We start from the raw sequence: 22,738 nt of genomic DNA, 5'->3' as shown, positions 1-22,738 counted from the left end.
CATTTAGATGTAGACGCTGGAAATAGAAGCTGCTCAACAATGATGGGCCACTAAGTATTAGAATGAAGTCGGATCTAAGGGGGGGGGGGGGGGTCTGCCATAGTGCCTGACTCATACTCCGCATTCTGTCACTACACAAGTGTCACGGGGGTATGCCTGGGATAGACCTAGGGCTAACCTAAATATGCAGAACAAGTCAAGCATCTGTGGATTCTGCATTTAAATAGAACCTGTCACCTCTCCTGACATGTATCCTTTAACAAATATTTGTATTCCCATTGCAGTAACAATGTTGGAGCAATGCTCTGCATTGTGCTGTTCCTCTGTTGTTCCTCCCGGAAATGTATGAATAAATTGACAAATGGGCGCTATGATTTCCCTTGTCAATAGTGTGTGTCTAATAGTTACTCCGCAAAGGAGATATAAAGAAAATATTTGTACAATTGATTACACCAGGAACGGAGTTGTAAGCTTTATTACAAATATGCAATTTGTTTCATCACAAAATATGTAATACTTGGATAATGGTGACGCTTGTCTTTATAAAGCTTTTTTTTTTCTAGCTGGAGGCTGCTTCCCTTACATCAGTGTTTCTAATGGGTCATTATTTAGTTGTAACCCTAGATAAATTGCTTGCTTGACTGATTCATTTGCAAAACATCTCCACCTAGTGGACATAGTATCATGAATTTTAAAGGAATATTTGCTTGATGTTTTCATGCAATATCTTGTAAATGAATAAGTTACTACACTGTTTGCATACCAATGTTTTACTCAGTATGTGATGGTAGTAAACGTAGGAGAAAATATGTATTTCTCATACAGTAGACAAAAAAAAAAGTCATCAATCTTAACGTATACACAACAGAGAGTTCTCGGGGTTAATACTGCAGTCTAAGATGGGTAATAATATGACGTCACTCTTGCCATGCTGCTTTTCCCCATCTCTGCTGTCCGCACAATGCCAATCCAGCTTTGAGATGAACGGATACGTCTTGTCAATCATGCAAAATTGATTTTCATTAAAAGTGGGGTAAAGAAAAGAAAATTATGCTTTAAAGCTATGTACACCTTTTGAAATCTGCATCAGTGTGTTTGGTGCAACTTTCTAAATACTTTTTATTCAAAATTATTTTTACTTTTTGAGATAAAGCTGCTTTATGTCCTGTATACAGAGCAGCTGTATCTAACACTGAGACCTGAAATTCGTCAGGACAGTGAGACTGACGGGTTCAGTGACAGCGGGTCCTGTGTGTCTCTACACACAGGATCCACCTGTAATTGATTACATCTAAGTTATGAACTTAGATGTGATCGGTAACCGCTCAATCCTGCGTGTCTCTGCTGTCACTGAACCCGTCAGTCCCGCTGACCTGACGGATTCAGGTCTCAGTGCACGATACAGCTACTCTATATACAGGATACAAAGCAGCTGTATCTCAAAAAGTAAAAAAAAAATTTCATTAAAAGTACTTAGAAAGTTGAACCAAACACACTGATACACATTTTTTATAAAAAAAAACAAAACAACGATTTCAAAGGCGTACAACCACATAGTGCCAGACATCACTACAGAGTTAGCTCTAGCCTTAGCAGTCTACACAGATGAAATTTCCAATCTATCATCTGCGTATGGTACTAAATAACTTAATTGTGAATTGACATAGGCAACTCCAAACTAAAAAGCCACATGTGGGTATCAGGAAAAGTGTGCCAACTAGTGGCCAAGTGTCCCTTTAATAAAGTCCAAAAGACCAGGCAGTCAATCATATTAGGGAAGTGTAAGGATGGAGATGATGGTGTTGGCTTCTTCCATGGCTGTAGGGTCAGTGATTGGTCAGGACACAGGGCAGCAGCAGCCATCGCGGTGCTTAGTGAGGAGGGAGATGCGGGAGAAGGTTTTACCACAGCCCGGGCACCTGTATCTCTTCACTTCTGAATGTGTTTGCAGATGAGCCCGCAGGTTGGAACGGTCTGCAAAGCCACGGCCGCAGTGATAGCAAGAAAATGGCTTCTCACCTGTGTAAAGCAGAACATGCAACATGTAAAACACAGGTGCGGCACTGATCATAACAATATTAATGACAATGTTCTTATCCATAAAGAGATTCCTAGTTCTACCAGGTCCAGTAATGTCAAATGGTTTGTTTTTTGTTTTTTTCGCCCTTGGGCATGATGCAGAATGACTTTTCGGACAGTTATGGTTACTTTTCATAACTTTCCCTACAATTGTGCTCTGCTTTTTAAGAGGAAGAAAAAACTTTCCCTATTGGTAACTGTCTCCAGTCGATGAGCACCATTAGACATCCAGGTAACTTGATCTTGAGCTGAGTTTCCTGGTTAATCGCTATTGTTTTACCCAAAATAAGATGATGCACGGTTGCCCGGCTCAACTCCCACCCAGGGTCATAATGGCCCACCAGAGTACGACAGATCACTCTAGTGGGCCCAGGATCTGAGACACTACTGGGTCTCTTATATAGCAAGGCCCCAGACATCCAGTAGAATTTAACCCCATTTGGAGCGGACTTTGACACCTATACTTGTTAGAGTCTATTTCTTATGGGTTGATTCACAAATTAAACCTTATTGATCTGTCGTGCATGTACAATGGTAGGGTGGGCCCAAGCCATCATTTCCTCTGGTGTACCTAGGGTACTACAGTCCAACACTACTCCCATCTATGGTTGAATAATCTACACATGCTTTCAGATGCACGGTGGTTAGAACATTTGACTGCCGCCTAATGTGTATGTTTACTTCAAAAGGGTTGTTCAGTTTTATGTAAATAAAACTTAAAGGAGTTGTCCACCTTCTGACAACTGATGACCTATCCACCTGGAAATCAGTATGTCATCGGTGCGGGTCTGACACCCGGACCCCGCACCGATAAGCCGCTCCGGTGGCCTGCAGGCATCGGATGTTGTGGCACATAATGCTATGTACGGAGCTCGGAAGCAGTTGCCTCTGTACATAGCATAGCGGCCGTGCTGCAGAAATGCAGGTCTGCTCCTGTTCACTTGAACACAGTTCTGCAGCTCGGCTGCTAATCCGTGGCCGGAGCTAACTGCACGGAGGCACCGGACCAGCTGATCTGTGCGGGGCCCGGGTGTCGGACCCCCGCAGATCATTTACTGATGACCTATCCGGTGGAAAATGTGCCTCAGAATTCCTTCAGGAATTTTAAAGCAATATTTTGACCTGCCTGCGCTTTTTTGGCACGGTTTTTCGTGGCATTTTTTGCCTGTGGCCATTGGAGCTAACGCAAGGACCATGGGCAAAAAAATGCTGCGAAAAATGCTCGGGAAAAAAAGACTCTGAAATCAATGGGGCGCAAATTCAGATTTTATTTTTTTTTTACGCTGATTCCGACTGAGTTTCCGCGTCAAAATCGGCGCCAAAAAACTCCCTGCAAACAGGGCCTTACACGGCAGATGATCAGGTGAACGTGCGCTCTTACGAACGCTTCTTTCAGATCATTGCCCTGTGCAAACAGGACAGTGATCAGCCGACAAACAATCAAAAACGCTCGTTTGACGGCTGATCGTATCGTTAATGCCACTGAAAAAATGATAATTTGTTGGCAGCACATCTCCCTGTGTAAACGGGGTATACGATGCCGACAATCTGCCAGTTGTATTCGTTCCCGTACTCCCGATCATTGCTCCATGTAAATACCTCTTGTGGTGCTGCAGGTGGCCAGAATGGTATATTTGAACTCTAGGCAGAAGATCTGAATCTCCGACCACTATAAAGACATATTAAGAAATATATTTGCACAAAATTTTGGACCTACAAGCCACATAGTGTTAAAAAGGAGATTCACTTTACAAAGGACCTATTACCTCTCCTGACATGTCTGTTTTAGTAAATAATTGTATTTCAATTAATTAAGAATTCTGAAGCATATTTTCTTAGAACTCTACATTGTTCTGTTCCTCTGTTATTCCTCCTACAAATGAATGAATAAATTTACATCTGGGTGTAACCAGTTGGGGGCTGCCCTTACACAGACTGACACTGTCCAATCAGTTTTGGCAGAGTGAAACTGTACGGACATGCCCCTCTGACAAGGTGAATGGTAACACCCAGTGGACAATTTATTCATAAATTTCTAGGAGGATTAACAGAGCAACGGCACAACGCAAAGTTCTAATAAAAGATGTTCCAAAATTGCTTTTTTATGGGGAATACAAGTATTAAGATAGACATGCCAAGAGAGGTGACAGATCCAAATTAAGGAGAAATCTCACTTGCGTTTTATATTCACATTGCATGAAGCTGTCAAATTAATTAATTACACCCATGCATAAATACATTTCAGGTTGAATTGCTCTTTAAAGGCAATGTACACCTTTGAAAACATTTTTTTGTTTTCTAAAACAGTGTATGGTGTTTGGAGCAACTTTGTAATTAAAATTATTTTTTACTTTTTCAGATACAGCTGCTTTGTATTCTGTATACAGCGCAGCTGTATCTGACACTGAGTCCGTTAGGTCAGCGGGACTGACGTGTTCAGTGACAGCAGGTCCTTCGTGTCACCTGTAATGAACTTAGATGTGATCACCCTAAGGCTAGATTCACACGGGCGTTGCGCATCTCGGATGTGAAAAACTGCAGTGTTTCACGTCCGAGGTGCATCTGTGCTCTCCGGCGTATCACGCATCCCCCATAGACTAGAGACATGTCCTATTTTCTCACGGACCCTTCACACTGTCTGTTGAAACAACGGCCACATTGAATTATTTAGGTCCGTGTGACGGGCATTGTTTCACTGGCCGTCACATGGACGTTTAACACGTTCGTGTGAATAAGGCCCAAGATAGAAGGCAGCCTTTCATTTTACCTGTATGTGTTCGAATATGTCCTTGTAGAAGCCAAGGTCTTGAGAAAGCTTTGCCACATATCCGGCATGCACAGGGCAATGTATGAGTACGGATATGCATCTTCAGGGCACCCAGGCTGCTGTAGGATTTAGAACAATGGGGACAACTGAAATACCGACAGTTCCGTACTTTGTTACCAGTGAATAGTCCGCCTGGTTTTGGAAAGTCTAAGCGTCCCACAGAATCTGCAACATGTGGTAATTCTCCCTGAGAGCTGGGGTTGCACGCTGTCTTATTTCCAGGCATGGAGCATCCTCCGTCTGATGATCTGTTCCTGAGCGGCGTGTTTAGGTTGTTCATATTGTCTTTGAGAGGTAGTCCATTTGGCAAAATTAGCACAGCATCACTCATTCTAATTTCCAGTGGATTAAGCAATGTTTTATTAAAGTTATCTCCATGTCCTATTCCCACTTGGATCTGCGGTGTAGCTTCCCGTGCTTTCCGCTGGTCTGTGATATTTGGTCTTGGAATAGAGGTGTCCTCATTCTGATATAGAGACAGCACCAGTCCTGCACCAGAAACACATAACATCATAACACCATGGCTAGTAAGAATATAAGTAATCACCATATTTAGAAAGAAATGCAGGTTGTTAGCTGAAAGGGTAACTAAACTTTCAAACCACTTTTGACCTGTCATAGTGACATGTCAGAGGTATTGATCTGTGGGGGTCCGAGCACTGAGACCCTCACCGATCGCTAAAACTTAGAGGCTCTTTTCTAATCGGTTTTCCTTGGAATGCCGAGCGAGCAGATTCCGGGCTCATAGACTTTGTAATGATCCCGTACAATGCTTGCTCGGCTTTCCGAGGTAAGCCGATCGCAAACTAAGTGACCCAACGCTCACCAGAGGGCTATTGCGGCTTCATTTTAGCGATCGGTGGGGGTCTCCGTGCTCAGACCCCACCTATCAAAACTTCTGACATGTCACTATGACACGTCAAAAGTTTTTTAAAACTTTTTAGTTAACCTTTCATTTTGGAAAATAATATCTGACTAAAACACAAAAATCTGCAGTACACCATTCTCCCCACCTGGTGTCCCTGCTGTACAAGCACCTGTAAACTTGCTGAAATAACAGCTAATTGGACAATTATAAGTACAGTATCAATTATTACCTGGATCGTCTTGAATATTATCTATGATCCACCTGGCTGTGATTTATTCAGTCCTATATCCATAATAGTTATTCAATCAATGAGTAGTAATAAATTTAAAGGGACTCTCCAGGAAAAATTGTTGGAAGTCATAGACTGCCCCTTCAAGCCCTCAACTTGGTATATCTTTGTTGTTTTCTGGAATCTCTGAGTCATACTCCACCCCACAGGCACTGCACTAGACACAACACAGTGCATCAGTTTTTCCCTGGAGTGTTCCTTTAAATGAGTTATCCCGGATTAAAAAAACATGGCTGCTTTTCTCTTCAAACAGCGTGGATCTGGTCCATAGGTTGTGTCTGGTATTGCAGCTCGGCTCCATTCAGGTGAACGGGGCTGAGCTACAATACCACACACGACCTGTGGGAAGGTGTGGTGCTGTTTTTCTAATCCTGTGCAGCCCCTTGTAGAAGAAAAAGTGTTATTTTATTTTACACTGAGTATATAGCTGACTGGACCCCATTTTTTTAAACCGATAAAATAAGGATCAGGTACGCCAATGGCACGTGTGGATTTTGGAACTTCTATATAAGGCTAAACATTCAAATCCATCTTACGCGGAGGACTGCCACCGTCTAACGCATTAGGTATTTCTCACTAGTCCTTCTCCTGTACTAGGGGTCTCACAACTTTACATCCGCTAAAAATGAAGTAGTGGAAACTGTATTTTTGCATTAGTTGATGGCCGTATGACTATTGCTAGTTCCATGGTGACTAAGCTGCATTTATTTTTCCATTTGAACATTGTATTCAGACCTGGCCATGATCCGGTCTGTGGGAGCCAAGCTAGTTCTGTCCTATGTAAGAAAAGATTTTATATCTCATCTGCAAGACACACCGTGCGCGAGACATCCACATCACCAAGGAAAGGGTGTCGCTAAAAAGCACCCATTAGATGGAATTAGGAAACGTTCCTATGTAATGTATTAGGTGGTGATATGGAAAGACCTCACAAATTGACACTTTGAAAACTGGGGTCCTCATTTGTAAATGCGATTACTCCCAACCAAGAGATGCCTGGTTTACCCCATAGAAAGATAGGGATACTTCCAGTGCTTCCGGCATCCTTGGTGAGAAAAAGTTGAACATCTCCCAGTAATGATCAATAGCTGCAGCTTAGATGCACTGTTTCTTGGATTGTGAGATTCACCTTTTGTACTATTAGAGGCTAAGGCTGCAGCTTTGTCCATCCCCCATGCTTTACATTGCAGCTCTGCTTGCTCACAGTAGCCGCTATGTGTAGCTATAAGGTCATGATCAATCCATAAAATCACAAGACTGACAGACATAGGGAGAGAGGAAAAGAGAGAAGAAGAGAGAAGGATAGTCTGGGTATACTTGGGTGACCAGAAGACTTCTCTCTATTAACTCTAAAATGTATGACAATGGTTGCAATTTCCTGTTGCCAATTGTAGTAGGAAGAGCAGCTCCGGAGCACATACTGCTGCTCTTACCAAGTAAAATACTGCCAAGAATAGTCAATTTCATGGGTATATAAATTAGGTTGTCGCACCCCTGCCCCAAAGAGAGGAAAAATGGGAAAATGCAACTACAACCAAGACTGAACATTTTAGAGAAATCACAGCTAATCTGACAAGCCCAACTCCAGATAGAAAAAGATAAGTTTCATGTCTAATTGAATATAATTGTAGTTGTGATTTTTATTAGGTAAGAGATTCAGCTGGAGGCTGAGCTGCTGCAGAACATCCTATTTCTGTATAGTAAAATGTAGCGGCTGGCGCGTCTGGTAAGAGAATTTGCAACCACACCGACCTTTTGTTTACAGACAATTACTACCCCATGGTGGCACAAATCCCACCCGCGTCCTCTAGGAGTTGGAGGCTATTCAGAGCCAGCGTGCAGAGATGGAAGGAGTAAGCTGCAGGTGCGTGTGGTATCTGGTCACGGTGCAGTCACACGTCCCTCCAGCTGCACCTGCTGCTCCACTCCGATAAAAAGGAATTAGTTCCAGCAAGAAATCCCAGCACAAAAGCATTTCTAACGGGCGAGAATTCACAGGGGTCGCCCACTAACAAGGTAAAACATTCTGTGTATCTGGTGACTATGTTGTAAGATCAGTGTTTACTGTCCTCTATAGTATGGTCACCAGTTGTCCCTGATCTCCGGTCTATGTTTTAATTATTTACCCATGGAATTTTTTTGTTTGTCCTCATGTTTTATTAGTACGTGCCAAACACCTGAGAATATCTGGTTGTGTGCTTTGTGCTGGGTTCACACTGTGCGTTTTTGTTGCGTTTTTTTAACATGCAATTTTTTTGTTTTAGTAGACAAAGATCAACTAAGAAAGTAAAAATGCAACACAAACGCACAGTGTGAACCCAGCCTTACACTCGTGAATGAATGTTTCCCATACTGAACATTTGCGAACTGGGAAATATAGAAAAAAAAATGTGTCAAAAAATTCCAGTAACCCTTTAATGATTGTGATAGTGATCTGGCTCAATGACGATTAAGCCTAGGTTCACACTGTGCTTTTGTCCTCCGTACATCGGGAAAAGCTCCTGGCGTATACGTTAAACAGAGGCTGTGACCAAGTCAAATCTGTCTCCCATAGTCTAATATTGGATCTGTTTAATTGATATATTGTGAGCTTGTTCATATCATATACGTTAAACGGATACCGTTATAACCTATGGGTGACGGATGCCACTATTAGGCAGCGGTTTGACAAATCCATCACCCATAGGCTATAATGGCATCCGTTTAGCAGATACGTCATGAAAAGCTGTTGAAAAGCCAAGACGCATTTGTTAAACGTGCCTGTGACGTATGCCATACGTTGGCATCCATCACCCATAGGCTCATACGGGATCTGTTTAATGGATTAGTTGTTTTTTTTTACAGGATACTACAGGATGGAATAGCATAGTCCACTATGCTACTCCATTTTTTACAATATACTGGCCAGACGGAGGCCAAAAGGACACTCTTTTGGCCTCCGTCTGAGTTTTTCCAACGTACACACAAAATGAAGGACAAAAACGCAGTGTGAACCCAGCCTAAGCTGGCCATAGATCCTTCCCCGATTAGTTGAAGGTTATTTTTTGACGGATGGAAAAGCAGCATACATGAACGCTCATTCACTAAAGAAAATGGTTTGTATTGGGGGGAATTTACTAAGTAAGGCTACATGCCCGAGCGTTGTTTTTATCAGTGTGCTATTCGTTTTTTTTAACGGACCCATTCATTTCTATGGCTCCATGCACACTACAGTGTTTTTCACAGATCCGTGTGGGGGGCCGTGGGACCGGGACGCCAAAATTAAAGTAGGTCCTATTCCTGTCCGTGTTTGCGGCTCAGTCTTGCCCATTCAAGTCTTTGGCAATGTGAATACCCACGGATGGCACACGGATGCCATCTGTGTTTTGCGGATCGGCAGTTCACAAACCGCAAAATACAAACGTTTGTGTCCATGTAGCCTAAAATAATTGGGCCTCATTTATCAAAAGAGTCTAACACAAAACGGGCCTTTTTACCCAGACCAGTAATAGAGCAGCTTTCATTTTCTCCAGAGCAGATTAAGACACAAAAGCTGAGCTCTGATTGGTTGCCATGACCAATAAGGCCAATTTTTCTTTTCGATGCAATTGATAAATCTCCCCCAATGCGACTGAATTTTATCGCAGACTGTGCCCAAAAAATGGAGTATAGGGCGTGCACCAAATTTGGCGTCCATACAAGAGGATTCAAGAAATGCAATACATTTTTTGACGTGTGCCATTTTTTTGCCCTACATTTTAGTTACATGTAAGCCAGCCATGACCGCGCCAAAGGGAGATGTGTAAAACTAACCCAGCAATTTATGTTGATAAATTTGGTGCAATTTGCTCCATCTTCAGAAACTCGTAGATTCTTGCATCTTACATCGCTATTAATAAATCTCCCCCCTTGTGTCTTTGCATCGTGCCATGCATTTTTCTCAAATTGGAGAAAGGTAAATGTTACGATTATATCTAAAGCCTGAGGCATAAAACTGATACATTTATTTTTTGCTGAGTGAACAGAGTGGTTCGCTATTCTTTCGCAAAAGAAAAAAAAATGGCATCTCACCTGCCAAATGACCCTGGAAATTATTTATAATGTTGGCAGGTAGTAACTTTTATTAATGAACAAGCACATAAGGCATTCTAGTAAGAAGAGCTTACAATCTAACAGAGGGATACGGCTACAGAACATAACACAGAGCACATACAGTCATTACTTCTGCAGTGGCACTTTCCTATCAGAATATTTAGGATAAAAGTTTTGACGTTGCCCCCGTACATCAATAGTTATCATTTTTTTAATTGGATCCCAATAATGAACGATGGCTGTAACGAAGTGTAGTCCTGGCATTACCCTGCGTTCTACCAGTATGCCCAGGTGAGGTGTGCGCCCTTACCTGCCTGCGCCTCCAGCAGTTGTCCATAGTTGGGGATCCTGTGACTGCAGGGCTTCTTTACCAGGAAAGACCTGGGCATCCTCTGCCACTTTCCCCCAAGTGTCTCTGTGTCCCCAGTCCAGGACGGTCACAATCTGGGTAGACATTCTCTGGGTACATTACCATGCGGCCCCCACCACAGCCAATAGAGAGTGGAGACAAGTGCAGTGGGCGAGGTGAGAGGAGGGCTCGTCCTATGTTTCCAGCTGCAGCAGGTGCTTATAGAGAATATCCTGGCAGAGAGCTGCCGAGAGGAGGGGTGCACGCTGAGCTTCCCGGGGGGCCGTTATACACTAGTAGAGCTTTGTAGATAACTGGATTTTACTTGTGGTATTGAAGACCGTTTACAATAATTATTGCAGCTTAATGTAATTATTATTTTTTTTAATTACAGATGGGGATAATGCATTATTGTATATATTTGTATTGGACTATAATGCAAAACTTTTCAATAAAAATGACTTGCTTAATAGGTGCACAAAAATGGCGGACCTGGGGGTCTTCATTAAGCCCCCAGGCAGCTATAGCAACCATCGACCCCCCCCCCCACGCCATTGCGTTGCAGGGGGCGCGATGAGCTGTTAGAGGGGGTCGCCCCCTCTTTCTAACGATTTAAATGCTGCGGTCGCTATTGACCGCAGCATTTAACAAGTTAAACGAGTGGGATCGCGCTCAAGCGTGATGCCGCTCGTTACTCTGAAGTGTCGGCTGTAACAAACAGCCGACACCGGCATCGTATGGAGCGGGTTCACTCCGTGAGCCAGCTCCATACTTCCCCTACCCGACTTTGGCGTATGGATATGTCAAATGTCGGGAAGGGGTTAAAGTTGTTTCAGGTTGAGTGTAAACAAAGCTTTTTAAGTGTGTTATGACTAGTTATGCAACTTTCTAATATACTTGGTGTATTAATTCATCACCATTATAAAGATCTCTGCTTGCTGTCCATGAACGAAAACATTAGTTGTTTGCATCCGAAGGCTGAGGACGTTTCCTCAGCATCTGACACAAATGCACAGTTCATTACAAGACAGAGATCTGATATGTATGTCAGTCTCTGGATGTAAACAATGAATGTTCCCATTCTTTGGCTGCAAGCAGAGGTCTTAAAAATGATACATTAAATCACAAAATATACTTTAGAAAGCTTCATTACTTTTTATTATACAAAGATTATAGTTCTGTTCAAATCTGTGCCAAGGCTTCTGTTCTTTTTTTTTTTTTATTATTATTATTTGCGCCACTTTTGAAAAAAATGGTGGAAAAAGCGGCGTGACTAAAAATTTGGGAGCAAAAAAATTGGTTTCAAGACGGGGTACAAGGAAAAGTGTCTAACGTGTTCAGCAAGATGCCCCCAATGTGTCATACAGCGGGCATCCACTGACTGCCTGGTCTAAGTTTACTCTGTCTAAATATTAGGCAGCATTAGTAAGTCTGCCCCAATGTATGTAGGTTTTCATCTGGCCAGTATTTGTTTCGGTGCGTGAAGCCTGCCTCATGCAGTTTCCTTTCACAATCTTAGGCTGGATTCACACGAGCGTGTGCGTTTGCGCGCGCAAAAAATGCGGCGTTTTGCACGTGCAAAAGGCACTTGACAGCTTCGTATAATGCGGCCATCATTATGACACTCCGTTTGGATGTTTGTGAACAGAAAAGCACGTGGTGCTTTTCTGTTTTCATTCATCCTTTTCAAAGCTGTTGCGCGTGTAATACGTCCGTGCAACGCGCATGCTTTTCACGCGCGTCGCACAGACCTATTCTAGTCTATGGGGCAGTGCAGACTGTCAGTTATTTTTTCGCAGCGTGATTCCGCTGCGTAAAACTCATGACCGGTCCTATATTTCTGCCTTTTTCACGCATCACTCACACATTGAAGTCAATGGGTGCGTGAAAATCACGCGCACCACACAGAACCACCTCCGTGGGACGCGCGTGATTCGCGCAACAGCTGTCAAACTGTGAATGTAAACAGAAAAGCACCACGTGCTTTTCTGTTTGCAAACATCCAAACAGAGTGTCATAATGATGGCGGCTGCGCGAAAAGCACGCAGCCGCGCACCATATGATCATGACACACGGAGCTGTTAAGTGCCTTTTGCGCACGCAAAACGCCGCGTTTTTTGAGTGCGCAAAACGCACACGCTTGTGTAAATCCGCCCTTAGGCTTTCATTCTGACCTATTTCATATTGTAATTAGATTCCACTATCATCCATTTTTGACAGCAAAACATATTAGTCTGTATTCACATCTGCGTTCAGTATTTCCGTGTCTTTGCTCCATCATAGGAGCAGAGCAACGAAAATAACGGACACACCACCGGCAACCGACAGAACCCATTGACTTTAATGGGTTCTGTCAAGGGGTGTCCGTGGTCTTACCAGAAACAATAGCGCAGCATGCTGTGCTATTGTTTCCTGTAATTTTGGCCGGATCTGCGACGGAGGCTCCTAAGGGTATGTTCACACGGCCTATTTACGGACGTAATTCGGGCGTTTTTGCCCCGAATTACGTCTGAAAATAGCGCCTCAATAGCGCTGACAAACATCTGCCCATTGAAAGCAATGGGCAGACGTTTGTCTGTTCACACGAGGCGTATATTTACGCGCCGCTGTCAAATGACGGCGCGTAAATAGACGCCCGCGTCAAAGAAGTGACCTGTCACTTCTTTGGCCGTAATTGGAGCCGTTATTCATTGACTCCAATGAATAGCAGCGCTAATTACGGCCGTAATGGACGCGGCGTTCAAGCGCCTGCACATGCCGGTACGGCTGAAATTACGGGGATGTTTTCAGGCTGAAACATCCCCGTAATTTCAGCCGTAACGGACGCCCTCGTGTGAACAGACAAATACGGACGTATTTCGGCCGCAAGTACCGGACTGAACACACTGCAGGGAGCCGGGCTCCAAGCATCATACTTATGTACGATGCTAGGAGTCCCTGCCTCGCTGCAGGACAACTGTCACGTACTGAAAACATGATTACAGTACGGGACAGTTGTCCTGCAGCGAGGCAGGGACTCCTAGCATCGTACATAAGTATGATGATAGGAGCCCGGCTCCCTGCACTGTGTTCGGTCCGGGACTTGCGGCTGAAATACGTCCGTCAATTACGGACGTAATTAGTGTGTGTGCACATACCCTAACGCAGACCTGACCGAGGCCTTAGATCCTTCTTGTTGATGCACGTGTCCCTGGCTGGAGCTGTCCTAGGCAGGAAGATTTGTTACTATCAGAGCGCTGAACTTTAAAGGAGCCTACACTGAAAATACCAGACGTTCTAAAAAAAATGTGTCCCATATGGACGACCATTCCCATTGCTGCATGACTATACTAATTTGAAGGACGACCTTGGCATCGCAGACATATTGGGAGGATTTGTGCAGAGTAAAGGTAGACTGCGCTGGGCTGTGACTGTTTGAGGAATCTTTGATCATACTCGAGTGTTTAATAAGTTGGTGCACAAGGTCCCTGGGAAGGGTCACACTGGTTTCTTTCTCTGTTCTGTGTGCTTCAGGTAACACTTGAAGGTATGGAAAGTTTACCTAACTCTTAAGGCTGCACCTAGGTGAGATTGTCACAGGACTGCCAGATACCTCAGTGCAGAGGAGGAATGCAGACACATCTATGTCATTATCAGCTCCGCGTCTGACTAGTCCGCCGGCTATTCAAAATATCTTTGTTGTTTGCCTTTAACTTACGCACTCCATGTAAATATTAACAGGTGCCACATTGAATGGGTTACGGTGAGAGATTGGGGAGGGGGCAGCTATGCCTCGCTTTATAATAAACGTAAGAATTATATCATCAAGGAGGGTGGTGAAGTAGCAGATGAGTCGCGCTGGCATAAACCTGTACTAGATTACATTTGACTCGATCATTTTTGATCATTTCTGATCATATCCCGGGTAGACACAAAGCATTGACCATGATCAACTAGTCATGTCTTTATTTCCATAAATGAGCGTATTATCTCAGTTCTTTAGCGGTTGAGCAGCCATATTATTGGCCCATTGATATGGTTGACTGAACCAGCGGGATCTGCCCGCAATTACGGTCTATGGGTCTGTCACAGACCTTGATATGGCTGTACATTTTCGGAGCGACAGCCATGTTTATTAGCCACTAGCAGAAGAATGGGTCGTACTGAAGAGCTCAGTGACGTTCATTGACACACTGGCATAAGATGCCAACTTTCCGCCACTACAGTTTGCCAAATATCTGCCCGGTAGAGCTTCGCTTGTTACCTATAAATGCTGTTTTTGGAAAGTGCTGACCTCATTGATGATCTAGCGAAATTGCGTTATATCTTTAGTGGTGAAACCATTACTAATTTAAAGGCTATAGACGTCTAAAACATAAAAATAAAAAAAAAGCAACTGTGTATAACGCTCCTATGCAGACCTGTGTCTCCATGGTTACAGACTACAAACAAACCTTACGTAGTCTGGTACTGTAGTCATTTGCCAGTTTTCTACTGCATGTAGGTTAGCGAGAAGTGGGAGTGGATGGAAGGGAGTAAAGCTACATTTACATGTAACTATTTTTCTAACCTCGAACTATCGTTTTTGAAAATTGTTATGGATATCTGATGGACATTTTGTTTTTTAAAATGCACCTTTAGCTCTCACAACACTGATCAAACTATAGCAAGTCATTTTTTATGTCTGCACGATGGTCGAACTTTGTGCCTTTAGACTAGGAAATCATTACACTAGATGATCTCTTGAAAACGAACAGGATTTAACACGTGATTGCAGGACACATAGGTCCGCATAGGAGCTGTATACACAAAACGATCAAATTTAAGACGATTACAAATGATACTACGGCTTTTATTTTAGATGCAATGAAGTCATAAAAATGGTTGCAAAGGTGGACGTAGCCAATTTTATTTTCACGGTTATCTTTCATGTTGTTGCTGCATAGATTATACGATGCGGAGATTATGCTTTTGTAGCGATTTATACTTTTTTTTTTTTTTTATATGGTTCTACAATTTTGATTTCAGGTAAGATTTCCATGGCTTTTCCCATATTGTAATATAATAAATAAGACAAAAAACACGCAGGTGGAATGAAACTGCATTTTACTGAGAAAAATGGTTTTGCTACAAATACATAATAAATTGTTTTAACTTCCAAAAAACAGTTATTTATCATCAAAACTTCTAGTATTCAGCATGTTCTGCAAAATAAAACAAGTAACAGAGACACAGTGTAAGAACTACACACAGACAGACAATATATTCACATGTGCATGTCCTCCGTACATCCAAACAATCTGGAGGACACAGGGCTCCGAAAAGAAGAATTTGTTGCAATATGCACCCCACCCTCTGACCCCCCTCCTTAAATACAGACACCCTCAACCCAATCCCACCCCCCACACCATGACCTGTAAAGATCAGGTGCATTAAAGTGACTTATCTGGATCGCCACCACCACCAACCTCCAGGTTATAGTACGTAGAACAAAAGCCTTTGGATTCACTTTTGGTCATCAGTGGTAATTAAAGGGTTAATCAAAACAAAAATACAAAGAGCAGTCCGCTAGTTACATTCACAAGCACGTAAATGGCCACTAATCTCGTTGATCTGTGACTGGTCATCGTGTATCCCATTATTCTTACATCACCCCCGCCCCTTTTTCTAGACCCCAAAAAATTTTCACCGTAAATATAACTATATATATTTCCTAGTTATAGCCAATTTTTTGGAAAGCTAGTTCACAACCAATATGGCTGCTATTACGGCCAGGATTGTCAGCCGGGCCCTTTAATAACAAATCTGCCTAGTTCCATCTCCCATATTGCTGCATCGGGCGCTGTTCACACTAGTGCATGACTTCCGTTTATAACCAAAGTCTGTGTTGTGCCGGATTCGTTGCACGACAGATCCAACTGCTGAACTATGGACTGAATAATTTGCAATGGGGTCTGTTGAGGTTTCTTTCACTTCGACGGCAAGAATAGTACTGCATTAAACAGCGCCACCCGTGTCCTTGTGACTGTGTCTGGTATTGCAGCTTAGCCCCTACTTAAGTAAATCAGACAGAGATGCAATACCATTCACAGCCTCTGGACAAGAGTGGCGCTGTTTCTGCTAAATAAAATTGTAAACAACTTAATAGAAAAGAGGGAACTCAATTGAATATTGCACATATATATTTATTTAATGCTCTTTATTTATTTTCAATTCTATGTGTTTGTGTCTGCTATTTGTGAAAGTAACCAGTGAATTATCTTCCATTTCAGTATGAGTGGTCCCTTACAACCTTTGGCTAACCAGCAAGTTAAAATAAGTCCCCGTCCAGCAATGGCGTCCCAAGTTAATTTATTCCCCACAATTTCATTACAGTAAAAGAAATGACCACGGACAGAGCAAGAACAGTAAAGGACCCGCGGCAATGATAATAAGACGTATTTGCATTGTTCGGTTGAGGTAAGAGATTGTTTCTTCGTGTACACCTAATGTAGCTGTGCCCTGGTCTGTACCACCCACTCTAGAAGGGATCGGTGTAGGTAGGCCGAAAAATTGGCCTCTTACCTGTGCAAAGGTGGATTTCAAAGAAAAAAATATGCATAATTCACACACTGTATAAGACTACAGCATATGACTTCACATTTATTGAACACATTTTTTGAAAAAAAAATAAAAAAAAGTTAACCCCAGCGCCTACCTGTAAACAGAAAATATCAAAGTAAAAGAAAGGAATAGAACTCTGCATTCTAGCTATGCTGCCCTCCACAGGCCATAGGGGGTACTACATGGAGACATGTTAGTGCAAGTATGACCGGGAGGATGAATGTGATTCGGAACAAGCATGCAGACAGCAGAATTTAAATCGGCTTTTGAGCAACAATTCACCACATCGCACGCTAAAAATTTCCATATAAATCTAACCTTGCTTTACTTCTCTTGTACTGATTTTGTGTTACATGAGGTTTTCTTTTCTATTCAATTCTAAGGCTATGTTCACACGCTTAACAAAAAATGGCTGAAAATACGGAGCCGTTTTCAAGGGAAAACAGCCTCTGATTTTAAGCTGTTTTTTAAGCAACTTGCGTTTTTTTGCGGCTTTCTTTACAGCCGTTTTTGGAGCTATTTTTCCTTTGAGTCAATGAAAAACGGCTCAAGAAGGGACATGCAGTTATTGATACGAGGTGTTTTTTTACGCGGCCATTTTTAAACCAAAGCCGCGAAAAAAACCGCCCCATGGGAACGGAACACCGTTTTTCCCATTTAAATCAATGGGCAGATGTTTGGAGGCGTTCAGCCCCCGCATTTTTAGGGGGGCCGTTTATTGCCCAAAAAACGGCTGAAAATAGGTTGTGTGAACATACCCTAAAGCTAAATACAGAATTCTGCTGGTTTCCTATGACCAGAGAGCAGTGCATTGTGGTAGCTTTGACGGGAGTTACACAATCAGCGCTCAGCTGATTGATCACATGTCTGACAGCATTGTGTAACTAAACTGCAGTCTGTTTCCAAGAGCAACCAGCAGAATTTGGAAACCAGCTATGTATATGAATGAGGGGAAAAAACAAACCGAAATAACACAATCAGTACAGATGGAGTAAAATCAAGGTTCCTGAACAGGTTATGTAGATTTAAACTGTAATGTTGGTGATTTACACTTTAAGCTTTTGCAGAGAAATCACAGTAGCGCAGCATGTGAAAAAGATACAGCATAAAGCAGTTATGCCCTCTGAAATTAGATTTTATCTAATAATTTGGGTCAGAACTCCTGTGTGCCACGTATACGTAAGGGGTGGCAGATTGTGAGTATTTTCTACACCACCATTGCTCAGGCAGTCAACTTAAAGGGAACCGATCACATTGAAAATGCAGTCCAATCTTGAGGCAGTATGTTATAGAGCAGGGGGAGCCGGATAGAATAATATTTTGTCAAGATACTCCGCTTGACTGTAATTTAATGATCTAAACCTCTGCTCATTCTAGGCTTAGGAGTCCAGTGGGCGTTCCTTTTGATTGATCGCCTTCCCTGTATGAATGTGCATTCATGGATACCTGTCAATCACGGAGCACGACCGCCCGCTGGACTCCTAAGCCCAGAATAAGCAGGTCTATACAGTAAATTTTCAGACCAAAAAAAAATCTGCTCAGCTCCTCCCGCATATAAAACGCTGCCTGCAGATCGGACTGCTTTTTCAACGTGACAAGTTCCCTTTCATAGGTATCCCCATGGCTGCCCCTGCTAGGTGTAAATAATAGTTTCTGGAACTGAATCTTACCCTGTTCCCTCCTTCTATCCCTGTTTTTCTGACATTCAAAATTAAAGATTGTAGATGACCAGGAGCTTAAAAATACAGCTTGGACCTTAAAATTAAGTAATGGCCCATGAAATATGTTAATATAGCCTTTATCCAGGTGAACTATTTATTTTCCAAATGTGACGGAGCCTTCAGAGGGCATAAGGAAACATGCTCGTCTATGGAAAGACAGCCAGAGGAAGCGACATAGGAAACGTGCAAACGTCAATATCTCAATTATCTTGCAATAAAGTAAACATGCTACTAAAACCACAGGCCTGCTGTTGACAAAACAGATCTGTAAAACAAATATACACAGAAAAAACAGTAGGGGGCGACACATCTACTCAGATACGAATGTCAGAACAGGGGCTTCAGCCATGCTTATAGAGGGGACACGTAACATTGGGATCCGTGAAATGTAAAAATGAGGAGATGTGGAGAGTTTAATGGTCACTATAGTCCAGGTATAACACAGTATTGGCTTTGCATGGAGTGTTCCTTTAAAGAAACCTATGCGTGCTGTCATGCTACCACCTCTCCATGGAAATCAATAGGAGTCAGTTGCCCAGATATTCCTATTTTTCTACAGAATCTGCCAATTAAAAGGAAACCTGGTGCAACTGATGAGAAGTGTTCATTATTTTTCAATGATCCTTCCCGTTTCCCTTAAAATTGGTGCAAATGTCTTTGAGACGTGACCCAGGCATCGATCCATGTATAGTCGGCTTTACATAACTTACAAGTGTTTCCACACACAGGTTTCTATGTGTCCAATCAACATCAATGGAGAGATGGCCACATATGTGCTTTGTGAAAATGAATACCTGGATCCAAATGTACCTTATATTTTGGGGGATCTAGCTCCTGGTCCTGACTTTTTAACCTCTGTCAAATGGGATTGCTATAGTTAAAACCAGTTCATGAAACAACTTAAAGATTATTTGTTGGTGAATCCCATATTGAAGGGATATGCTGACAATCTCATGTGTTTGAGGACAGCCAGACTGACCTCAGCCATCAGCAGAAGCAAGGGTCGAACAGGATGGATTTTAAAGTGTAGCTAAACGTTTGGCAAACTTCTGACATGTCATAGTGACATGTCAGAAGTTTGGATTGGTGGGGGTCCGAGCTCTGAGACCCCCACCAATCGCTAAAACGAAGCAGCTGGAGCGCTCGTGTGAGCGCTCAGCCGCTTCGTGTCTGTTCGGCTTTTTCCGGAAAGCCGATGTATCGGAGTACGGGCTCATAGAGTTTCTATTGAGTCCGTACAGCGATACATTTATTTCCGGAAAAAGCCGAACAGTAACAAAGCTGCTGTGCGCTCATACGAGTGCTTCAGCTGCTTCGTTCTAGCGATCGGTGGGGGTCTCCGTGCTCGGACCCCCACCAATCCAAACTTCTGATATGTCACTATGACATGTCAGAAGTTTGTCAATAGTTTAGCTACACTTTAAGCAGTCAGATCCCTGAAAGATAAGTGTCGTCAAGTCTCTGGCAGCTCCCAACATTAGTATCTAGATAGAAGTGTCGGGCTTACATTACACGGTCATTTATAATCAAGATGCTAATGTCAAAATATTGAAATTCTTCAAACAATAAAAAAAAATGTAAAAAATTCTACATATTACCATAGATAAAAGAAAAAAAAAAAACACAACGAAATACAGGGCTCATTATCCTAGTGCCGTACCAGATTCAACCCTACGACCCCTAAAGCTAACCAGAAAAGTAATATCCGTCAGATCGAAGAAAAATATTATTACTAATTCAAACACAGACATTGCATTATGTGGAGTAAAGTGACTTCCTTATTTTATATGACATCGTTTTATACACTAGAAAATAGCAAAGCTTCACACGGACGCATTCAAAATGCCAAAACCGGTTGTTATTTTTTTAATTTTCTTAAAAGCTAGTATAAAATGTGATCACCCTTATTCTCTGTGTAACCATCTTCTAAAGCACTGCAGGAGTTACGATACCAACCTCAGGGCACTGGAAACATTTGGAAAATTGATTTTCCTCGCAAAAACTATAAGAAAATCTGCATAGCAGAAAAGTAAAACAACACGTGGCAGCGGATCAGATTCTACCTGTTATTTTCTATTATAGTGTAGAAAATAGTGTAGAAAATAAAAGCAAATCACTGCATGGTGAAAAAAAATATTACCAAAATAATTACTTTTTTAAAATATCTTTTTTGCCCAGCAGGGGGTACAAAAAGTTGAAATTAAAAAAAATTCACAGGAGAATGACCCAGAGTATTAATAAATAGAAGAGGGGAAAAAAGAGATTCCTGCAGTGCTCTAGCGGGTTCCCCAGTATTCACCACTTAACCCCAGACCATGAGTTGATCACTCAGAGAGAAAAGGTGGCAGCTGCTGTACCCATACTTAAAGGGTAGCTCCGCTTCTAGCTAATATCACACGTTATTATACAATCTATAATGGAGGTAAAAACGTAACAAGATCTCCTACCTCTAGGGACGTCTTCTGAATTGGTGAATGCTGATGTTCGAAACCCACCACCATCTTTAATGTTGTACAGATGTGATGTTAGTTAGCAGCGGAGTTACCCTTTAACCACCACTAGAGGCACATTGTACACCAGGAGTTTTCTATTCACACCCCTGGATTTAAGAGATTACCAATTTACCCCATTACAGATACACCTCTCCACACCCAGTGGTACTGCAGCTGCATCAAGGTGGAAGCTTCACAGAATTTGCCAATCATATTCCCTCCCAGAATTCAAACAGAACCAAATTTTGAAAGATTTACCCAATCCCCTTTCTGACGGTTTAAGAATTGTTTGCTTATAAAAGAAGCTCAGGAACTTAAAGCTTGTAACGGACCTCCGACTCCCTGACTATTCATTTATACAACCTTTGCAAAGCAGCGCAGGAATGTTAGGTGACCGCTCCTGTGGAAATTTAGGTGTCATGGAGAGCAGCGGAGAGGATAGTACCCATTAATATGCACCTGCACACCCCACCCTCCTCTTTAGGGTATGTCACACGTAGTCAACCAAAACGTCTGAAAATCCAGAGCTGTTTTCAAGGGAAAACAGACCCTGCTTTTCAGACGTTTTTTACCAACTCGCATTTTTACCAACTCATTTTTTTACCAACTCGTTTTTGGAGCTGTTTTCATTGGAGTCTATGAGAAAACAGCTCCAAAAACGTCTGAAAGAAGTGTCCTGCACTTCTTTTGACGAGGCTGTATTTTTACGAGTCGTCGTTTGACAGCTGTCACACGACGACGCGTAAATGACAGGTCGTCGGCACAGTACGTCGGCAAACCCATTCAAATGAATGGCCAGATGTTTGCCGACGTATTGGAGCCATATTTTCAGACGTAAAACGAGGCATAATACGCCTCGTATACGTCTGAAATTTGGCCGTGTGAACATACCCTTACATGTCACAGGAAAAGTGTCTCATTGCCAGAGGTTTTTTTTGGGAAACGCAATGCTTCTTGAATTAGGCGACTTGCTGCAGAATATCAGCTAGTAGAAGTATTTGCGACCAACATCAATCGCTTCATCCGTGTGTAAATATGGCATGCAATTTAAAAGCCATGTGTGGGGGAAGGGAAGAGACATTGTGCAGCGCCACAAAATGATTATTCAAACAGGCATCAATTTATTATCGCCCTGAGCTGAGAGTCTCTTACCGGCAGCTCTGGTGGCCTCCAGACTGCATTATCCGGCCATGTATTAGAACATAATGATCTGACCGAATTTCTTTGTAAAGGCTATTACCAAATTGCAACCCTTGTTATCGTTCCAATGCATCTAAAATTAAAGATGAAGCAAAGTCTTAATTCAAAATCTCCTATTTTACTATGCAGACCTGTGACTCTCCATGTTATAGAACTTCGATCTGCCTTCCACTTTGCAAAGTTGCTTCATTTTAGATGCACTGGAGCAATACAAAAACTGCTGCAAAAGTGCACATACCCTATAAGCAGCAGGATAGGAC

The 22,738-nt window shown here is 42.4% G+C and overlaps 1 protein-coding gene across 1 annotated transcript; it reads right to left on the bottom strand.

Moving 5' to 3' along the window:
- Positions 1 to 459: 459 nt before the first annotated feature.
- On the bottom strand, positions 460 to 10,590 carry SNAI3 (snail family transcriptional repressor 3). Its single transcript, XM_075837137.1, is given in 4 exon segments — positions 460 to 2,019; positions 4,847 to 5,395; positions 10,445 to 10,538; positions 10,540 to 10,590. Coding segments are annotated over 4 exon segments (876 nt in total). The 3' UTR covers positions 460 to 1,837.
- Between the last annotated feature and the right edge of the window lie 12,148 nt (positions 10,591 to 22,738).

This window comes from Rhinoderma darwinii, chromosome 9 (assembly GCF_050947455.1).
Source record: "Rhinoderma darwinii isolate aRhiDar2 chromosome 9, aRhiDar2.hap1, whole genome shotgun sequence".
In the NCBI taxonomy this organism is placed as follows: domain Eukaryota; kingdom Metazoa; phylum Chordata; class Amphibia; order Anura; family Rhinodermatidae; genus Rhinoderma; species Rhinoderma darwinii.
This window is presented reverse-complemented; position numbering and strand designations above follow the sequence as displayed.